Source organism: Bos javanicus, chromosome 19 (assembly GCF_032452875.1).
Source record: "Bos javanicus breed banteng chromosome 19, ARS-OSU_banteng_1.0, whole genome shotgun sequence".
NCBI classification, from domain to species: domain Eukaryota; kingdom Metazoa; phylum Chordata; class Mammalia; order Artiodactyla; family Bovidae; genus Bos; species Bos javanicus.
Window position 1 is genome coordinate 38835346 of NC_083886.1, and position 22209 is coordinate 38857554.

General features: G+C 43.7%; 1 protein-coding gene and 1 non-coding gene across 6 annotated transcripts in view; one reads left to right on the forward strand and one right to left on the reverse strand.

The window, feature by feature from the left end:
- B4GALNT2 (beta-1,4-N-acetyl-galactosaminyltransferase 2 (SID blood group)) overlaps positions 1-22209 on the reverse strand; it is a 79006-nt gene that overhangs the window by 47391 nt on the left and 9406 nt on the right. Inside the window, exon 1 of one of the 5 annotated variants that reach the window (XM_061391450.1) lies at positions 7419-7691. The exons of 2 other annotated variants lie outside the window; for them this stretch is intronic. In XM_061391450.1, the coding sequence (XP_061247434.1) occupies positions 7419-7690 (272 nt within the window). In that variant the 5' untranslated portion in view covers position 7691. Of the gene's footprint in view, positions 1-1103; positions 1600-7418; positions 7707-22209 lie in introns of those variants that run through there. 2 more of the 5 variants (XM_061391453.1, XM_061391454.1) reach the window with 2 other exon arrangements.
- LOC133233134 (small nucleolar RNA SNORA3/SNORA45 family) lies at positions 21134-21259 on the forward strand. The gene has a single exon (XR_009731610.1). It is a non-coding gene; the product is annotated as a small nucleolar RNA SNORA3/SNORA45 family (small nucleolar RNA).

Consider the following 22209-nt stretch of genomic DNA (forward strand, 5'->3'; position numbering starts at 1 on the left):
GAAACTAAAAATACCGCTACCATACGATCCAGCAATCCCACTCCTGGGCATTTATCTACACAAAACTATAATTCAAAAATATGTATGCACCATGTTCACAGTAGCATTATTTACAATAGCCAAGACATGGAAGCAACCTAACTGTCCATGAATGGATAAAGGTCTGGTACACCTTTATACAGTGGAATATTACTCAGCCACGAAAAGAAAATAAGGCCATTTGCAGCAAATTGGATGGACCTAGAGATTATCATACTAAGCGAAGTCAAAAAGAGAAAGACACATACCATATTATATCACTTATATGTATAATCTAAAATACAACACAAATGAACATATCTACAAAACAGAAACAGGCATAGAGAGCAGACGTGGTTGCCAAGGGAGAGAGGGTGAGAGAGGGAAGAACTGGGAGTTTGGGATTAGCAGATATACACCATTAGAATGGATAAACAGCAAGGTCCTGCCCTATAGCACTGGGAACTATATTCCATATCTTGTGACAAACCATAGTGGAAAAAATAGGAAAAAGTATATATATATAAATATGTATAACTGAATCACATTGCTGCATGGAAGAAACTGACACATAGTAAATCAACCATGCTCCAATAAACTTTTTTAAAAAGGGAAGAACCTGGAAGAAATGATACCACACTAATAATTATGAGCACCTCTAACATCTGGATCTTGGTTTACATACAGCATTCCCCTCTAAAGAAAAAGCAAAGCCCCTTGCAGAAATGGCTGATTCTGGCTTTGGGTAAGGAAAATTCAAAGCAAGTCTAGAATATCCTGTGATGCCAGAAGGGAAGGGGGCTATCTAAGAAGACCACAGTTATATCCATGAAAGAGGAGCCAGTTTAAAGGGTCTTCTACCAGCCATATTTGAGATAGTTGATACATCAATAAGAACAATGACTATAATTAACTATAACATATTAAATAAAATAAAACCCATAAAGTTAATGATACTCCAAGGGAAAATGCAAGGGGTGATTAGGGTACTTAAAAAAAAACTTTTTAATTATATAAAAAAATCCCAAGTACATACAAAAAATAAAAAGAACTATAAAATGAATTTTATTATACCCATTACCTACCTTCTACTCCTGGACAAAATGGATTTATCTGTTTCTTCACCTATTTCCTCACTTCTCAAATCATTTTGAAGAAAATCTTGACATCATATCATTTCATCAGTAAATATTCTACCTTTGAAGGGTAATGTGGCAGTTTTGTACTCAGATGAACCAAGCTGGAATTCCCTTCCCTGTGTAATGCCAGGTTAGGGATGGCCACAGAGAAATTTGCATGAGATTCAGAGGCAGTGCAGATGCGGCAAGTTTTAGCCACTTGGTCCTCTTTCCCTCAATTCTGTGTCCAGCCCTCCTTCCCAACAACTGGCCCTGCTGACCAACTACCTCAGGTTCACTATAAGAACTTTCTCTGAGAACTCACAGTAGTGGTAACCATGAGGAACAAGCAACCTTTCATATACTTCTCCAGCAACTCTCTTTGTGGCTGTACTCCAGAAAACAGATATTTCTGAATTCTTCCCAGTTCCAGCTCATTCACCTGTGACGATATGATTGGTGACTTTTCTCTAATTTTTTTTTTTTTGAAACTCATCCCAAAATTGTATTAATTCCTCATAATAAATTTCTTGCTGTGCAATTCTCATTGAAGTTCTGCTTCTTTGCTTAAAGCTTGGGGGATTCAGATAAAGGTTCTTACACACACAGAGACACCCAATACCATTATCAGCTAAAAATCTAACAATCAGTCTTTACTACCATCAAAGGTGCACAGAGTTCCCTTCTGTCTTTTTTTATTTTTTTGTACAGACTGAAATAAGTCAGAAAGAGAAAAACAAATATTGTATATTAGGGCATATATATGGAACCTGGAAAAATGATACTGATGAACTTATTTGCAGGGCAGGAAGAGACTCAGACATAGAAAACAGACTTGTGGACACAGAGTGGAAGAAGAGGGTGGGACCAACTGAGAGAGTGGCATTGGACATATATAGACAACCATGCATAAAATAAATAGCTAGTGGGAAGCTGCTGTATAGCACAGGGAGCTCAGCCTGGTGCTCTGTGACAACCTAGAGGGGTGGAGTGGGGTGGGGTGGGGTGGGAGGCAGGCTGAAGAAGGAGGGGATATATGTATACATGGAGCTGATTCATGTGGCTGTACACAGAAAGCGACACAACAGTGTACATCGATTATACTCCAATTAAAAATAGAATCAAAGCAGAATCTAAATAAGATCCATACATTGGTTGATATGTTTCATCAGTTCCTTTTAATATATACATTCCTCTGTATCTCCTCCTAGCAACATACTTGTTTAAGGAACCATGTTGTTTATCCTACATAATTTGGATTTTCCACGTCTGGACTGTGCTGATTTCAGCACCCACCGCCCGCCCCACCCCGGGCCATGTTCCTTTTTTCCTTGAAATTTCTATAAATCTGTAGTTAGATCAAGAGGCTTGATCAGATCCAGGTTTGATTTCTGAGAAAATCCCTTCGTAGGTGATGGTGTGCGCCCGTCCATGAGAGAGGCTAGGCGGAATATTAGTAGGCATTTGATGACTGCCCAGATCACTGGTTCTGAGTATTCTGGGGCTCAGGATCTCTATTCTTTAAAAAAAAATTGTTTTTGATGTGGACCATTTTTAAAGCTTTTATTGAATTTGTTACAACATTTCTTCTGCTTTAATGTTTTGGGTTTTTAAGCCATGAAGCATGTGGGATCTTAAAGCCTCCACCAGGGATCACATGTCCTGCACTGAAAGGCGAAATCTTAACCACTGGACTGTCAGGAAAGTCCGTGGACCTCTTTATAATCTTAAAAATTACTGAGGACTCCCAAAGAGCTTTTGTTTTTGTGGGTTATATCTGTCAATGTTTACCATTTTGGAAATTAAATTTGAGGAGTTTTTAAAAGTATGTATTAATTTAGAAATAACATAATAAGCCCATTAAAAGCTAACACAAATAACATATTTTTATGAAAAATAATTACATTTTTCTAAACAAAAAATAGTGAGAAAAATGGCATCATTTTACATTTTTGCCTATCTCTGTAATATTTAGCTTAATGGATAAAATGAATCCTTATATTGTTTCTGCATTTTATCTGTTACATTATTTGGTTGAAACATGTGAGGAAAATACAGCCCCATACAGATATATAAGTGGAACAAAGACAATTGTGGATATTCGTCTTTGATACCATGCCAAAAATCAAGTAGTAGTAGTGTAAAGCTTAGCAGCAACATGGAATCTGAAACGATATCAATGAACTTTTTTCATTGGTATCATTTGGACTTTGAATGGATCTTTTACCTACACTTGATTTTATAACACCACGCAAGATAGACTGCCTGATGAACTATGGAATGAGGTTCGTGACATTGTACAGGAGACAGGGATCAAGACCATCCCCATGGAAAAGAAATGCAAAAAAGCAAAATGGCTGTCTGGGGAGGCCTTACAAATAGCTGTGCAAAGAAGAGAAGCGAAAAGCAAAGGAGAAAAGGAAAGATATAAACATCTGAATGCAGAGTTCCAAAGAATAGCAAGAAGAGATAAGAAAGCCTTCTATAGTGATCAATGCAAAGAAATAGAGGAAAACAACAGAATGGGAAAGACTAGGGATCTCTTCAAGAAAATCAGATACTAAAGGAACATTTCATGCAAAGATGGGCTCAATAAAGGACAGAAATGGTATGGACCTGACAGAAGCAGAAGATATTAAGAAGAGGTGGCAAGAATACACAGAAGAACTGTACAAAAAAGATCTTCACAACCCAGATAATCACGATGGTGTGATCACTGACCTAGAGCCAGACATCCTAGAATGTGAAGTCAAGTGGGCCTTGGAAAGCATCACTACGATCAAAGCTAGTGGAGGTGATGGAATTCCAGTTGAGCTATTCCAAATCCTGGAATATGATGCTGTGAAAGTGCTGCACTCAATATGCCAGCAAATTTGGAAAACTCAGCAGTGGCCACAGGACTGGAAAAGGTCAGTTTTCATTCCAATCCCAAAGAAAGGCAATGCCAAAGAATGCTCAAACTACTGCACAACTGCATTCATCTCACACGCTAGTAAAGTAATGCTCAAAATTCTCCAAGCCAGGCTTCAGCAACATGTGAACCGTGAACTTCCTGATGTTCAAGCTGGTTTTAGAAAAAGCAGAGGAACCAGAGATCAAATTGCCAACATCTGCTGGATCATGGAAAAAGCAAGAAAGTTCCAGAAAAACATCTATTTCTGCTTTATTGACTATGCCAAAGCCTTTGACTGTGTGGATCACAATAAACTGTGGAAAATTCTGAAAGAGATGGGAGCACCAGACCACCTGATCTGCCTCTTGAGAAATTTGTATGCAGGTCAGGAAGCAACAGTTAAAACTGGACATGGAACAACAGACTGGTTCCAAATAGGAAAAGGAGTACGTCAAGGCTGTATATTGTCACCCTGTTTATTTAACTTCTATGCAGAGTACATCATAAGAAACACTGGACTGGAAGAAACACAAGCTGGAATCAAGATTGCCGGGAGAAATATCAATAACCTCAGATATGCAGATGACACCACCCTTATGGCAGAAAGTGAAGAGGAACTCAAAAGCCTCTTGATGAAAGTGAAAGTGGAGAGTGAAAAAGTTGGCTTAAAGCTCAACATTCAGAAAACGAAGATCATGGCATCCGGTCCCATCACTTCATGGGAAATAGATGGGGAAACAGTGGAAACAGTGTCAGACTTTATTTTGGGGGGCTCCAAAATCAGTGCAGATGGTGACTGCAGCCATGAAATTAAAAGACGCTTACTCCTTGGAAGGAAAGTTATGACCAACCTAGATAGCATATTCAAAAGCAGAGACATTACTTTGCCAACAAAGGTTCGTCTAGTCAAGGCTATGGTTTTTCCAGTGGTCGTGTATGAATGTGAGAGTTGGACTGTGAAGAAAGCTGAGCACCGAAGAATTGATGCTTTTGAACTGTGTTGTTGGAGAAGACTCTTGAGAGTCCCTTGGACTGCAAGGAGATCCAACCAGTCCATCCTGAAGGAGATCAGCCCTGGGATTTCTTTGGAAGGAATGATGCTAAAGCTGAAACTCCAGTACTTTGGCCACCTCACGCGAAGAGTTGACTCATTGGAAAAGACTCTGATGCTGGAGGGATTGGGGGCAGGAGGAGAAGGGGACGACAGAGGATGAGATGGCTGGATGGCATCACTGACTCGATGGACGTGAGTCTGGGTGAACTCCAGGAGTTGGTGATGGACAGGGAGGCCTGGCGTGCTGCAATTCATGGGGTTGCAAAGAGTCAGACACGACTGAGCGACTGATCTGATCTGATCTGATCTGATCATTCATATGGAAAATATTGGTTCACTGAGCTATGCTGCATTTTTAATGCAATACAGAGAATTCATTCATTAATATCGACACCAGTCTCATCAGAAAGGTCTCTAAATAATAAGACTTTCAAACTTATTGCAGTAGAAATAAGTTTTACAAAGTTCTAATTTTTGGAAAGCTTGAATTTTGTGATTAGTAACAAATACTACCAGGTGTTTTCTTCAAATGGACAAGATCACTTGGTTCAGTTTTTAAAAGAGATGTCTACCAAAAACAGAAGTCTGAATAAACAGCTTATTCTTCATTTTTATTCATTCTTTAAACAAAAAAATATTTCAATTAAAAAGCAGCTAGTTCAACTTGATGACATAAATCAAAGCAAGATCCTCTATGACCCACCTCCTAGAGTAATGGAAGTAAAAACAAAATAAACAAGTGGGACCTAATTAAACTTAAAAGCTTTTGCACAGCAAAGGAAACTATAAACAAGGTGAAGACAACCCTCAGAATGGGAGAAAATAACAGCAAATGAAACAACTGACAAAGGATTAATTTCCAAAATATACAAGCAGCCCATACAAGTCAATACCAGAAAAACAAACAACCCAATCAAAAAGTGGGAAAAAGACCAAACAGACATTTCTCCAAAGACATACAGATGGCTAACAAACACATGAAAAGATGCTCAACGCTGCTCATTATTAGAGAATTGCAAATCAAAACTACAATGAGATATCACCTCACACCAGTCAGAACGGTTATAATCAAAAAGTCTACAAACAATAAATGAGGGAGAGGGTGTGGAGAAAAAGGAATTCTCTTGCACTGTTGGCGGGAATGTAAACTGACGCAGCCACTATGGAAGACGGTGTGGAGATCACTTTAAAAATCTAGGAATAAAATCACCACTTGACCCAGCAATCCCACCACTAGGTATATACCCTGAGGAAACCAAAACTGAAAAAGACAATGTACTCCAATGTTCATTGCAACGTTATTTACAATAGCTAGAACATGGAAGCAACCTAGATGTCCATCAACAGATGAATGGATAAAGAAGCTGTGGTACATACATGCAATGGAATATTCCTCAGCCATAAAAAGGAATGCATTAGAGTCAGTTCTAATGAGGTGGATGAACCTAGAGCTTATTTATACAGAGTGAAGCATGTCAGAAAGAGAAAGATAAATATTGTGTGCTAACGCATATATGTGGAATCTAGAAAAATGGTACTGATTAATTTATTAGAAGGGCAGCAATGGAGAAACAGACAGAGAGAACAAACTTATGGACATGGCAAGGATGAGGAGGAGGGAATGGGTGAGATATATAGAGAGTGTAACATGGAAACTTACATTACCATATGTAAAATAGATAAGCCATGGGAATTTGCTATATGACTCAGAACTCAAACAGGAGCTCTGTAACAACTTAGAGGGTGGGGTGGGGAGGGAGGTTCAATACGGAGGGGACATACGTATACCTGTGGCTGATTCATATTGGTATTTGGCAGAAAACAACAAAATTCTGTAAAGCAATTATCCTTCAATTAAAAAATAAATTTTAAAAAAGTGGTTATAAAAAAAAAAGACAGTTCAGCTCCCTGCTAAAATTGCACAAGCACTTTTTCTTGAGGCAACAACTGCACTTCAGTCTGTAGTAGGAATGTTTTACTGTTCATCAAAAGACATATTTTAAATTGTTTATTTTTCTTCATGCCACATGCAGGATCTTCATTCCCCCACCAGGGATTGAGCCCTCACCCCTTGCACTGGAACTACAAAGCCTTAACCACTGGACTTCCAGGAAAGTTCAAAATTGATATTTTTTTAAAAATCAATTGATTTAACCATTTCATCAAGGATATTCTGAAGTTTCCCCTGGGTGTGGTGGGAAGAATGCAACTCCCACCAGTTCAAGCGAAGGTACCAGCAGCAGTTTTCCATCATGGCCCCTGCATCATCAGTGTCCAAGTCAGCATAGTGAAAAAGGCAACTAGCATCTTAATACTATCATGAAACAGTTCTGACCTTACAGACTCCCTAAGGAGGTCACTGGGGCCCTCAGGAGTCTCTGGCCCACGAAGAAGCCCCGCTCTAGCCTTTTCTTCTACAGGGATGTCAGGGTTTTCTCTCCCTGATTTTAGAAGCTCTTGATGTTCCTGTAACAGAGCAGGAAGAGCACAGCCCTTAGCAGGTAGCCATTGCTGTGTCTTATTACTCTCCCCCCTGTTACTAAGCATCAGGTCTTGCTCAGCCATTGCTCCCTGCCTCAGTGGGCCCTGACCACAGCAACCAACCATCAGTGAGTGACCGTTAGTTGTCTTGCTCAACTATTGGTCAGGGCTGCAGTGTGCCCCGCCCACTAGTACCTGTCAATCACTAGGGAGGTGACTGAGTCAACAGGCGGTGGTATGGTGGTCATCCAGTGGAGAGTGATATAAGAGGCTGATTCAGACCTTCTCCTGGTGGGCCTCCAGCTTACCCAGACTTGGGCCAGAAGGTCAGCTGGCCAGCCCAGGGAACAGACTGGGGACTACATCCTGTAGGGCTCCAGAGCTCTCACTAAGGCCCCTTCCACTAGCCTTGGCTCAGCCCTTGAGGCAGCAGTGAACCTCTCCCCCATCTCTGTCTCTGCAACCTAATAGCAGTGGCCATTTGTGTGAGTTGCAGTCTGAGAGATCTGGTCTCCCCACTTGGGTGGCCTGAGCAAACTGAGGGCCAGTTGGGTTGGATGCCTGGCTCCCTCAGGGATGACAGTTGGGCAGGATGTGGGAACCTGGCCCTGATGAGCTACCAACTGAGATCTGCCTCCTCTTAGCCAGGACTGGGGCTTTGGGGTGAAAGTTGTGCCTTGGGACTTTGTCCTTTCTTGTCAGGACAGAGAATAACATTTATCTGGTAGAGATTTACAGGAACATGGTTACCTGACCATGCTGCTGCTGCTACTGCTAAGTTGCGTCAGTTGTGTCTGACTCTGTGCGACCCCATAGAGGGCAGCCCAACAGGCTCCTCTGTCTCTGGGATTCTCCAGGCAAGAATACTGGAGTGGGTTGCCATTTCCTTCTCCAATGCATGAAACTGAAAAGTCAAAGTGAAGTCGCTCAGTTGTGTCCGACTCTTCGAGACACCATGGACTGTAGCCTACCAGGCTCCTCCGTTCATGGGATTCTCCAGGCAAGAGTACTGGAGTGGGTTGCCATTACCTTCTCCGACCAGACCTCAAGAACAAAGGATCTGACACGGAGAAGTCTGCAACAACTAACCACGCCCATCCCTCACCTTTTGCTTTTAAAGGGACTTGCTGAAAGCTTTCAGTAATTTTGGGGATCTTAGGGCATGAGCAGATTACAGATTCATCTCCTTCTATGAATCTGTAATAAACCTTTCTCTATTCCAAACTCTAATGTTGAATATTGATGGGCCTCACCGCATCAGGCATATGGACTTGCAATTTCAGTAACAATAGCTTTGACTATGTGGACCTTTGTCGGTAAAGTGATGCCTCTGCTTTTTAAAATGCTATCTAGGTTGGTCACAGCTTTTCTTCCAATGAGTAAGTGTCTTTTAGATTTATGACTGCAGTCACAGTCTGAAGTGATTCTGGAGCCCCCCAAAATAAAATCTGTCACTGCTTCCATTTTTCCCCCCATCTATTTGCATGAAGTGATGGGACCAGATGCCATGATATTAGTTTTCTGAATGTTGAATTTTAAGCCAACTTTTTCACTTTTCTCTTTCACCCTCATAAGGGGCTCTTTAGTTCCTCTTCACTTTCTGCCGTTAGAGTGGTATCATCTGCATATCTGATGTTTTGATATTTCCCCCAGCAATCTTGATTCCAGCTTGTGCTTCACCCACCCCAGCATTTTGCATGATGTACTCTACATATAAGTTAAATAAGCAGAGTGACAATATACAGTCTTGATGTACTCCTTTCCTAATTTTGAACCAGTCTGCTGTTCCATGGATGGTTCTAACTGTTACTTCTTGACCAGCATACAGGTTTCTCAGGAGGCAGGTAATGTGGCCTGGTATTCCCATCTCTTTAAGAACTTTTCACAGTTTGTTGTGATTCACAGAGTCAAAGGATTTAGGGTAGTCAGTAAAGCAGAAGTAGTTTTTTTTTTTTAATTCCCTTTTTTTCTATGATCCAACAGATGTTCGCAATTTGGTCTCTGGTTCCTTTGCCTTTTCTTTTTTTTCAATATTTATTTATTTTATTTATTTATTTGGCTGTTCTTGGCCTTAGCTGCAGCATGTGGGATCAAGTTCCCTAACCAGAGATTGAACCATGACATCCTGCATTGGGAGCACAGAGTCTTACCCACTGGACCACCAGGGAAGTCCCTCCTTTGCCTTTTCTAACCCCAGCTTGTACATCTGGAAGTTCTCAGTTCACGTACTGCTGAAGCCTAGCTTGAAGGATTTTGAGCATTACCTTGCTAGCATGTAAAATGAGTACAACTGTGTGGTAGTCTGAACATTCTTTGGTATTGCCTTTCTTTGGGATTGGAATGAAAACTGACCTTTTCCAGTCCTGTGGCTACTGCTGAGTTTTCCAAATTTTCTGACATATTGAGTGCAGCACTTTCACAGCATCATCTTTTAGGATTTGAAATAGCTCAGCTGGAATTCCATCACCTCCACTAGCTTTGTACATAGTAATGCTCTCTAAGGCCCACTTGACACCACACTCCAGGATGTCTGGCTCTAGGGAGTGACCAGACCATCATGATTATCCAGGTCATTAAGACCTTTATAGTTCTTCTGTGTATCCTTACCACCTCTTCTTAATCGCTTCTGCTTCTGTTAGGTCCTTGTTGTTTCTGTCCTTTATTGCGCCCATTTTTGCATGAAATGTTCCCTTGTTATCTCCCAATTTTCTCAAAGAGATCTCCAGTCTTTTCCATTCTATTGTTTTTCTCTATTTCTTTGCACTGTTCACTTAAGAAGGTTTTCTTATCTCTTTGCTGTTCTCTGGAACTCTGCATTCACTTGGGCATATCCTTCCCTTTCTCCTTTGCCTTTTGCTTCCCAAACACAAAATTGGAGAATATAAAAAGACACAGGAATTTTAGAAATAAAAAAATAACAGTACTGAAAGCTTAAGTGGATGAATTTAACAGAGAATTTGACAAGACTGGAAGATAGGTCAGACTATAACTACCAAGGAGGGGGACAGATATATTAGGAACTGGGATTAATAGATAAACACTGTTATATATAAAATAGGTAAACAGCAAGGATTTACTCTACAGCACAAGGAACTATATTCAGTATCTTGTAATAGCCTATAGTGGAAAAGAATCTGAAAAAGAATAGATATATATGTATGCTAGTGCTTGTGCTAAGCTACTTCAGTCATGTCTGACTCTGCAACCCCATGGACTATAGCCCGCCAGGCTCCTCTGTCCATGGGATTCTCCAGGCGAGAATACTGGCATGATTGCCATTTCTTACTCCAGGGGATCTTCCCAACCCAGGGACTGAACCACATCTCCTGTGTCTTCTGCATTAGCAGCTGGGTTCTTTACCACTAGAGCCAACTGGGAGGCCTATTACAGGCCCTTCATAACCTAATATCCAAGCTACAGTTTTCTAACCTAACCTGCATCTACTACTGTTAGGGGAAGCACACTGATTGAAACCACCCACCCTGGCCAGGCACCATAGTAACCATTTGCATGAGTTGTTTTATGACAGGAGATCCTGATAAGGAATACGGAACTAATAAGCCACCACCAACCAGAAGAGTTCGGGAAAGGTCGAGAGGAGACACCACGTGTCCGTCCACTTCCCAGAATCCCTCTCACTAGCATCCATCTTGGCTGAGTGATGCGTGCACCACCAGGAAAGACTCTGAATTAGAATGATTGGCCAAAGACCACCCGGAAACTAATCCCATCACCATAAAACCCGACATTGTGAGCCATGCGGCAGAGCAGTTCTCCTGGGTTCCCTTACCCTACTGCTCTCCACCCGGGTGCCCTTTCCAATAAAATCTCTTGCTTGGTCAGCACGTGTCTCCTCGGACAATTCTTTCCCGAGTGTTAAACAAGAGCCCACCTTTGGGACCCTGTAGGGGTCCCCCCCTTCCTACAACAACTGGCTACCACGAAGGGACACCCCCATTTTTACTGAGGCTGACATCCAGACCGCTTGGGGTACTCCAGGACCAGCTCGCCTGCCGACGGATCTGACCCAGCGGCTGCAACTGGGACTCGTTTGTCCCTGGTCTCCTCCTGACGCGGACAACTGGCCAGGGTGCCCTGACCGGGTAAGGACAAGAGATTTTGTTGACCCCCTTTTATCTCACCCCTCCTTTCAACCTATCCCATCCTATTTTTCTAGTCCCCCGGTCCTGGACGCAGGAGTCTGGTCAAAGGGCCTCAGCCTGAGCTGAGGATTGGAGACTGATCACCTCTTCTTGGCAGAGAACTCGAATTCTGGTTCTGATTTCTGGTAGGGCCAAGTTCCAGTCCTCCCTTCTCTGGAGGCCCAGGAAAAAGCCCTGTAACGCCTGGGTATCTGTAGGTGGCAGGGGACGTCTGTAAGGCCACCCCTTTTTTCTTTTTCCTCTTTCTCTCCCCTACTCTTCCACCTTTTGTCTCTTCCCACTCCTTCTCTCAACCTGGCCTCTTTTCCTCTCTGTGAAGACCCAAGTTATTTTTATTCACTCTGTCTGCTGATACTTGGACCTGAAGTTCTGGGTCTTTGCAAGAGATTTTCTGAGAGGCTACGCTCTCTGCTCCCCATCAATTGTGCTTTGTGTTCTTGGGGAGACAATAGGGCGTTAGAAGCCCTCCATCGGGTGCCCTGTTTCTATAAATTCAGCCATTTAATTGAGCATTTGGCTGAGTGCTTCCACGTGGAAGAGATTGACAGGGTTCAGTATAGTCGCACCTGGTCTTGGGTAAAAATTAACACCCTAGACACATCATTAGGGGTTAATTCACCTTTCAGGACCAGTCCTACAGCACCGTTGATTGTGCTTACTACTGAACATTTCCTTTGGCGCATATACAATCAGGCAATTTGGGACCAGGAGAGAGCTTACAATCTCTCTAGAGTCAGATATAGGGGCATCCACCCCAATACTTGTCCCCTGGGAATGAGATATAAACTATACTGTCACTAAAATGGGAAATAAGCCTAGCTTCCCTTTAGACACCCCGCTGGGTTGTCTTTTGGCCCACTGGGAGGGACACCAACTGGAAGAGCTAAAAAAGAAAAAACCTATCAAATACTGTACTCAGTACTGGCCTACTTACTCCCTGGAAGGAGGGGAAAAATGGCCGCAGTCGGGATCACTTGGATACAACACCATTTTACAGCTCAGTCTATACTGCAAACACGAGGGTAAATACAAGGAGGTTCCCTATGTCCAGGCCTTTATGGCCCTCTACCAGGAGGAGGGTGAAAAAGTTGGCTTAAAACTCAACATTCAGAAAACGAAGATCATGGCATCTGGTCCCATCACTTCATGGGAAATAGATGGGGAAACAGTGGAAACAGTGACAAACTTTATTTTGGGGGGCTCCAAAATCACTGCAGATGGTGATTGCAGCCATGAAATTATAAGATGCTTACTCCTTGGAAGAAAAGTTATGACCAACCTAGATAGCATATTCAAAAGCAGAGACATTACTTTGCCAACAAAGGTTCGTCTAGTCAAGGCTATGGTTTTTCCTGTGGTCATGTATGGATGTGAGAGTTGGACTGTGAAGAAAGCTGAGTGCCAAAGAATTGATGCTTTTGAACTGTGTTGTTGGAGAAGACTCTTGAGAGTCTCTTGGACTGCAAGGAGATCCAACCAGTCCATTCTGAAGGAGATCAGCCCTGGGATTTCTTTGGAAGGACTGATGCTAAAGCTGAAACTCTAGTACTTTGGCCACCTGATGCAAAGAGTTGACTCATTGGAAAAGACTCTGATGCTGGGAGGGATTGGGGGCAGGAGGAGAAGGGGACGACAGAGGATGAGATGGCTGATGGCATCACTGACTCGATGGACGTGAGTCTGAGTGAACTCCTGGAGTTGGAGATGGACAGAGAGGCCTGACGTGCTGTGATTCATGGGGTCGCAAAGAGTCGGACATGACTGAGTGACTGAACTGAACTGAACTGAACCAGGATTCCAGGAAAAAGGGAAAATATAAGCTTGAGGAATTTGATAAACGCTCTTCCAAAATCCTTTTAGCAAGGTCTGATACAGAAGATCCCCTTGACCTTCTCTTGACCTCCTCTGCTTCAGCAGAGAAGTCACTGGGAAAGGAGGGTAAGACACACCCGGGAGTCATGAGCTCGGACCCGGAAGTCAGGAGGCTGGGCCCAGAAGTCATGGGATCTGAAGGGAAGTCACTCACCATCGCCTCGGCTCCGCCTCCATATGCCCCCTCCCCCATGGGTTTACGATCAGGAAGTAAGCTTTGTCCTCCACAGAAGGAAAGGTCATCCTCAGACAAAATCTGCCCCCTAATAGAGGTACCAGACGGGAGGGGGGAACTATGCACGTTCATATTCCGTTCTCTATGCAAGACATTACCCAATGCAAGGAACAACTGGGCTCATATTCCGAGAACCCCCAAAAATTTAAGGATGAATTTGAGCGTCTTAGCCTTAACTTCTCCCTCACCTGGAGGGATATAATGGTCATCCTCACCCGCTGTTGTAATGATGAGGAAAAAGATCGAATCCTAGATCAGGCTAGAAAAGTGGCTGATGAAAGAAAGTGGGTAGATGTCAGTCTGGCGCCTGCCAAAGAGGCAATCCCCTCTACAGAGCCAGACTGGGATCCTAATACAAGGGCAGGAAAGGAATTCTTAAGACACCTCATTACTTGCCTACTACAGGGAATGACCCAGGGTGTCCAAAAGGTTGTTAATTATAATAAGATAAAAGAGGTTACACAGGAAGAAAATTAAAATCCAGCTCTTTTTTTTTGCGCAGACTCACAGAAGCCTTTAAAAACTTTACCAAGACAGATCTAAAAAGTATGGAAGGAAGAGTCCTGTTGGCCCATTCCTTCGTAACCCAGGCAGCCCCAGACATAAGGAGAAAATTACAAAAACTAGGAAAAGGACCAGAGACCCAAATTTCCGATTTGGTGGAGGAGGCAAATAGGGTGTTTTTGAACAGGGACCAGGAGAACGAAGCAAAAAGGGAGCAAAAGGAAGCCCGAAAAGATAGAATAGAAAGGCAGACCCAGGCCTTGGCCCAACAACAGGCTAAAATCCTGGTTTTGATTCATCCTGCCACTAAGCGAGAGTCCAGGGGGGAGCAAGGAAGGAAAAAGGATCTTAACAATCCACCGCGGCTGAGACACACCCAGTGTGCCTACTGCAAAGAGGATGGGCATTGGAAAAGGGAGTGCCCATATCGCCCTAAGGGAAGGCGTATGGAGACCCCTAAACCTGCTCCCTCTGTATTAGTCCTGGGCGACCGGGACTGATGGTGCCCAGCAGCTCGAGAAACCCCCGTGAATGGTGAGGTCCAGATCACTCCTCTCGACCCTTGGGTGACTCTACAAATAGAAAGTAAGGATGTGAACTTTCTTTTAGACACGGGGGCTGCCTTCTCTGTTCTTCCTTTCCGATTAGGACCTTTAGACTCCCAGACTAAAACAGTGATAGGGGTAGATGGAAAACCCCAAAGCCGAAATTTTACTAAGCCCCTCGATTGTAAGGTGGGCAACTGGCAAGGAACCCACCCCTTCTTATACATCCCCGGTTGCCCTGCTCCCCTACTGGGGAGAGACCTTCTTTGCCGCCTCCAGACCAGAGTGACTTGGGGAAAGCTAGAAGTCGATAATTTCCTTTGCCTAGTGTCTGAATATTTACAGTCAGATGTAGAAAAGGAGGAGTCTGTCCCTTTCTTAGATGAGGTCAATCCCCAGGTGTGGGATGTCTCCAGCCCTGGTCTAGCCATAAATGTTCCACCAGTAAAGATTCTTCTGAGGCCAAATGCTCCCTACCCCTGGAAAAGACAATATCCCTTAAAACCAGAAGCTCTTGAAGGTCTTAGACCATTAGTTAACAAATATCAAGATACTGGAATTCTAATCACCTGTGAGTCTCCCTACAATACTCCAATCTTGCCTGTTAAAAAAACAGATGGATCTTATTGATTCGTCCAGGATCTAATAGCTGTTAATGAAGCTGTGGTTCCCATCCACCCCATAGTCCTAAATCCGTATACCCTCCTATCCCAAGTCCCAGGAAATGCTAAGTACTTCTCAGTCTTGGATCTTAAAGATGCCTTCTTCTGCATTCCTCTCCATCCTGAATCCCAAAAACTCTTTGTTTTTGAGTGGCAGGACTTGGAAACAAGGGAGGCCATACAACTCTGCTGGACTCGACTACTACAAGGGTTTAGGGACAGCCCTCATATTTTCGGGACTTCTTTGGGGAGGGAACTAAGGGAATTAACTTTAAAAAACAGCAATCTAATACAATATGTGGATGACTTGCTTATAGCTAGTCCAGACTTTACCAGCTCTCAAAGGGACACTGTTAAAACTCTAAATTTCCTGTATGAAAAGGGTTATCGAGTATCCCCCAAGAAAGCTCAGATTAACTTAACCCAAGTAAAATATCTTGGATTTATAATTATGGAAGGAAAAAGAATGCTCGACCCCCAGAGGAAATCCCTCATCTTAAATACCCCATATCCCCAAACAAAAAAACAGAGGATTTTTAGGAATTACTGGGTTTTGCAGGATCTGGATTCCTAATTATGGCAATCTGGCCCAACCCCTATATGAAAAGTTAAGAGGGAAAGAGGAAGAGCCACTCGACTGGAATGAGACCTGCAAGGTGGCCTTTAATGCCCTAAAAGAGTCTATCACTACAGCCCCAGCTTTAGGCCTCCCAAACCTGGAAAAGCCTTTCAAGCTTTATGTTTCTGAAAGGATAGGAACTGCTCTTGGGATGTTAGGACAAATGATGGGGCCTGTATTACAACCCGTGGCTTATCTCTCAAAACAACTAGATGAGGTGGCCAGAGGGTGGCCCACTTGCCTCCGGGCAGTAGTGGCCACTGCTCTTATGGTTAAGGAGGCATCTAAGCTGACCCTGGGTCAGCCACCACAGTGTATACACCTCACCAGGTGCAAGCAGTCTTGGAAACTAAAGGGGATAGGTGGATGACAGGGGGAAGGATCACCCAATACCAAGCCCTCCTCCTTGACACTCCAGAAATAAAGTTGAGGGTCTGTCAGACTTTAAATCCAGCCACCTTACTGCCAGATCCCCCTACTTCCCCTTTAGATCACCAATGCATGCAAATCATAGACGAGTTATACTCTTCTCGCCCGGACCTATCAGAGACACCTTTTTCTGACCCCAGAGGACAAATGGTACGCAGATCGCAGTAGTTTTGTAGAAAAGGGAGAGAGGAAAGCAGGATATGCTGTAGTGAGCCTAGAAGAAACTAAGGAAAGTGGGTCTGAAAAGAAAGCTGAACTTTTTGCCCTGACAAGAGCTTTGGAATTAGGGGAAGGAAAGAGGATTAATGTGTATATGGACTCTAAGTATGCTTTCCTCATCCTGCACACCCATGCAGGAATTTGGAAAGAAAGAGGGATGCTCAGTGCTCGAAGCTCTCCTATTAAACACAAAGAGCTCATTCTCAGGCTCCTGGAGGCAGTCAAACTTCCTGCAAAATTAGCTGTCATCCACTGTAAATGTCACCAAAAGGGGCAAGAAGAGGAGGCCCAGGGAAATAGAAAAGCTGATCAGGAGGCAAAACGAGCTGCTAGGGAAGCTAGCCCTATCACTGCTATCTGCCCCCTTTTCCCAAAGGAAACCCTGACTCCAGATTATACTCCAGAGGAGCATTCCCGATATGCTGAGCGGGGCTGGGAGATTGGGTCACATGGGTGGTTTCAGACTGATCAGGCCCTAGGTAATACTCCCTGACTCTCAGGTTTGGAGAATTATTAACTCCTTACATAAAAGTACCCATTTTGGAAGAGAGAATCTGGAAACCTTGCTCAAGCCTATTCTCTACCATCCCCAGTTGGCTAAGGTTGTTAGACAGGTCACACAGAATTGTGATACCTGTCTAAGAAATAACCCCAAAACCAGACCCTTGCCACCTCCTCTAATTAAACCTGTCCAACATCGGGGATCATACCCAGGAGAGGACTGCCAGGTGGATTTTACAGCCATGCCAAAGACCCAAGGGTTTTCTTATTTGCTAGTCTTTATTGACTTTATTGACATGTTCACAGGATGAATTGAAGCATTCCCTACTAAGACAGAGAGAGCCACAGAAGTCTGTAAAGCTCTGCTGAAGGAGACAGTACCTAGGTTTGGGTTGCCTCGATCACTTCAGAGTGACAGAGGGCCCTCATTTACAGCCACAATATCCCAGAACCTGGCCGCATGCTTAGGCATAAAATACCGCCTTCACTCATCCGGAGGCCTCAAGCTTCGGGAAAGGTATAGAGAGCCAACCAGACTCTTAAAAGGGCTCTGGCCAAGCTGTGTCAAGAAACACATAATAAGTGGATCCATATGCTACCCATAGCCCTCATGAGGGTACGGACAGCCCCCAAACGGCCACTATTATTAAGCCCTTATGAAATGATGTATGGACGTCCATTCTTCTGATTTGTTTTTTGATGAGGATGCCAATACTCGCTTAAAACATATAATTGACCTGGGAAGGTTTCAACAAGAACTCCAATGATATGCAGAACAGATCCTCCATAGACCACAGGAAAACTTGAAAAATCCCCAGGTAGAGCCGGGGGACCAAGTATTAGTAAAGACCTGGCAAGAAAAAGGGAGTCCAAGCCAGCTGTCCGAGAAATGGACAGGACCATATCAGGTTGTTCTAGTAACCTCAACTGCTGTGAAGGTGAAGGGTCTATCTTCCTGGGTCCACAATTCTAGAATAAAACCCCATGGTCTACAGGAGGGGGAGACGGGGACTGAGACTCCAAAACCAGAGGACAATTATTCTTGTGAACCTGTTGAAGATCTCAGACTCTTGTTCAGGCGGAACCCCATCAACTCTCCCTCAGATAAGTAAAAATGCATCATATGATGTTTTTCCTCTTTCTAATCCTGTCTCCCTGTATGGCTATTAATCTCTCCCTAAACGAGGCATATATGCTTGCAAACCACACTGCTTCTCGACTCAACCTAACCAGCCCCTGCTGGATCTGCATTAATGGCAGAAGTTGGGGCTATGCCCAACCTATCCCAGGGTATCAATGGCCCACCCTTCCAGCTGAGCTACATGCTGTTACCCAGCGCACCCCATCTGGTCACGGTATGGCCTTTTGGGAAAAAGGGGAAAAAAACTTGATGCCTTGGTATCAGCAACAACTGTCTATATTTACCCCCTTGATAACATCTGCAATCCCACCTGAGCCCTTATTTTCTCTCTTGACTAACATTCCCCAAGTGACCTTCCCTGTCTGTCTAAAAAGCGACTCCCTGACAGGGGTGTCAGTGGGAAATCTAGGCAACTCACAATGTGTGGTGACCTTCACTGTTGAAACTGATGGGAAAAACCAGGACCTAGAAATTTCACTAGGGTATTACGATTTAGCCAAAGTCTGGAAACTAGAGGTTCTGGCAGAACTGACACACTATACCTATCCCCGAACATGAGGCTCTCCTCGGATGCTATTAAGCATTCTCGAAAATCCATGTTCTGTTCTGGACGACCAAAGAACCACACCTGTTCATCCTGGTTTCTAAATCAGGCAGGCAACTCTGACCCCTGTTATTCCCTTGTAGGGGTACCTACCCCTGAAAACCTAACCCTATGGTGGGAGCCTAAACGAAATACTCTCTACCTTGAGAACAGAACCCAGGATGCCTCACAACACTTGAATCCCTTCCTAAATGCCCTCACTGCTGCTGGTTTTGCAGCAAGTGGAGTGACAGTCTCCTCCCAGCTACTAAGAGACTGCCCCTGTTCCATTATGCCATGTTCGAGTTGTAAGGCAGATGGAAATCCTGTCCCTCTTTGGCAAACCCGTTTTGCTGCCCAGCTTAAACCTAGTTATGGTGTCTATTTCATATCTGGGGATAAAGCTTATTTATCCCTACTACCTTTTTGGTCAGGAACTTGCTCCCTAGGGTATGTTACACCCCACATAGATCTGGCCTGGAGTAATACCTCTTTGCCTTCACCAGTATATACCAACCAGAGGATATGTTGCGCAGTAATACTTACCCCTTTTTTCCTGGCATTAGGACTGACCGCTGATTTGATAGGAGTTGCTATGGGGGGAACTTCTTTACATAAATTTCAGCAGCTTTCTACCAACACTGCTGTATCCATAGAAAAAACGGCAAGGACCCTCCAACGCCTACAATCCCAGTTAGACTCCCTAGCTGCAATGGTCCTACAAAATCGTCAGGCCCTAGATTTACTGACTGCAAAGTTTATTTCCAGCAGACTCCAGCAGTTTCAAACTAAATTGCTGTTACTGCAAGGGTGGAAGCTGGTTTCAGATGTGGAACACCCCAACTTAGATCAGGTAGAGAGAGACTTCTGCTCTGCTAGGCAGGCCTACGCCCATGCACAGCAGGAAGAAGTTACAGAAGAAAGAGACCTCTGCCTCAATTCCCAAGAAGTATCTTGAGTACAAAGTCTCTCAGAGGGGAGTTGTTAGGGGAAGCACACTGATTGAAACCACCCACCCTGGCCAGGCACCATAGTAACCATTTGCATGAGTTGTTTTATGACAGGAGATCCTGATAAGGAATATGGAACTAATAAGCCACCACCAACTGGAAGAGTTCGGGAAAGGTCTAGAGGAGACACCACGTGTCTGTCCACTTCCCAGAATCCCTCTCACTAGCATCCATCTTGGCTGAGTGATGTGTGCACCACCAGGAAAGACTCTGAATTAGAATGATTGGCCAAAGACCACCCGGAAACTAATCCCATCACCATAAAACCCGACATTGTGAGCCATGCGGCAGAGCAGTTCTCCTGGGTTCCCTTACCCTACTGCTCTCCACCCGGGTGCCCTTTCCAATAAAATCTCTTGCTTGGTCAGCACGTGTCTCCTTGGACAATTCTTTTCTGAGTGTTAGACAAGAGCCCACTCTTGGGGTCCTGTAGGGCCCCTCCCCACTTCCTACAACACTACCTCCAAACATTCTCACAGAGCTTGCTATGACATTCTTAGTATACCAGTTTATCTACCTTGGGATTTCTCTGATAGCTCAGTTGGTAAAGAATCTGCCTGCAATGCAGGAGACCCTGGTTCGATTTCTGGGTCGGGAAGATCCACTGGAGAAAGGAAAGGCTACCCAACTCCAGTACCTGGAGAATTCCATGAACGGTATAGTCCATGGGGCTGCAAAGGGTCAGTCATGACTGAGCGACTTTCACTTCACTTATCTACCTTATTGGTTTTCCAGCTCTACTTTTTTATGTATATATATGTATAACTGAATCATTTTGCTGTATACCTGAAACATTGTAAATCAACTATACTTCAATAAAAAGCAAAATAAAATAACTGCCAAAATGGATAATATAGGAACAAAAGATCTCAAATTACTAAAAGAATCAAAGACACAGAGGAAACAGTAAGTATTCGAGTACTGGAGAAGAGGGACTCGGACAGAGGAATACTTGAAGAAAAATGACTGAAAATTTTCAGAACTAATGAAGGAGCTTTTGTGAAGTTCTATTTAAGCCACAAGGAAGAAAATTAAACATAAATACACACCAAAAAGCATTATAGTAAAAATTAAAACATAAGGAGAATCAGGGCTAGAGTCACTCTTGGGTATCAGCTACTGCCTGAGTGCAGTGGAGTCCTCCAAAAGTAACTGCTGACCTTAGTCACTGGCTGTGGCCCTCACGACACAGTCGCTAGGTTAGTGACATGCATCAGACTGACCTACACAACTGTTAGATCCATGCATGCCCACAAGCTAGGGGGAGGTTTAGGAGACCTCTGTTACAGGAGTAACAGCTATAGAAGCTATCAAGGGACCTGAATTCTAGTCTTGGCACTGCCTCTGACCTTCTTAGTGACTTACTCTGGTTCCATGAAAAAACTAGTCTTTTCCACTTGATAGCTTTGGTGGCTTTTTAAAGATTTGTTTTATCTGAAAAGTGGAGTAGCTGCTATGTCACTCTTTTGCACGAGTGAACAACTTACACTATAATGGGGGAGATGGGCTGTGAAGATGATAAACATAGCTTTTAAATCATAGTAAAGTAATGAAAATGGTTGCCTTCTCTCCCCAGTCACACAAAATTGGTGAGGCATTACTACTTAAAGAGGAACCAGAGCTTCTGCCCAACTGTCAACCTTGATAAAACATGGATCTTGGTCAGTGAGGAGACACAGGTAAACGCTGCCAAGAACAAGACTGGGGTGAGCCCTAGCATGGGTGTGGTGCGATTGGGCTACTCAGAAGTTCTGGGGAATGGGAAGTTCCCAAAGTAGCCTGTCACGATGGCCAAATTCTTCAGCAGAAGAGCTGAGGAGATTTAAGGTGTGGGTGGGGCTTTTGTCCTGGTAGCTTGAAGCCATATGGTGGGAGATGCATAAAGTTAAACAAGTGCTTTTCAAAAAACAAATAAAATACAAGAAGATAATCTTAAAAGCAGCCATAAAAGATTATCTTTAAAAGAAGTTGCTAGTTAATTTTCCAACAGGATATATGGTGCCAGGAGCCAGCACGGGAGTTCCCACCCATGACAAGGTCATGCAGGAGAGCCCTGACGGGCAAGGTGATCAGGGCTCAAGGGCCCCGCCCCCCGCCCCCCACCCCGGATCTACCTGAGCATCTACCCCAAAACCAGAATCTGTCTGTTTTACTATTTCACA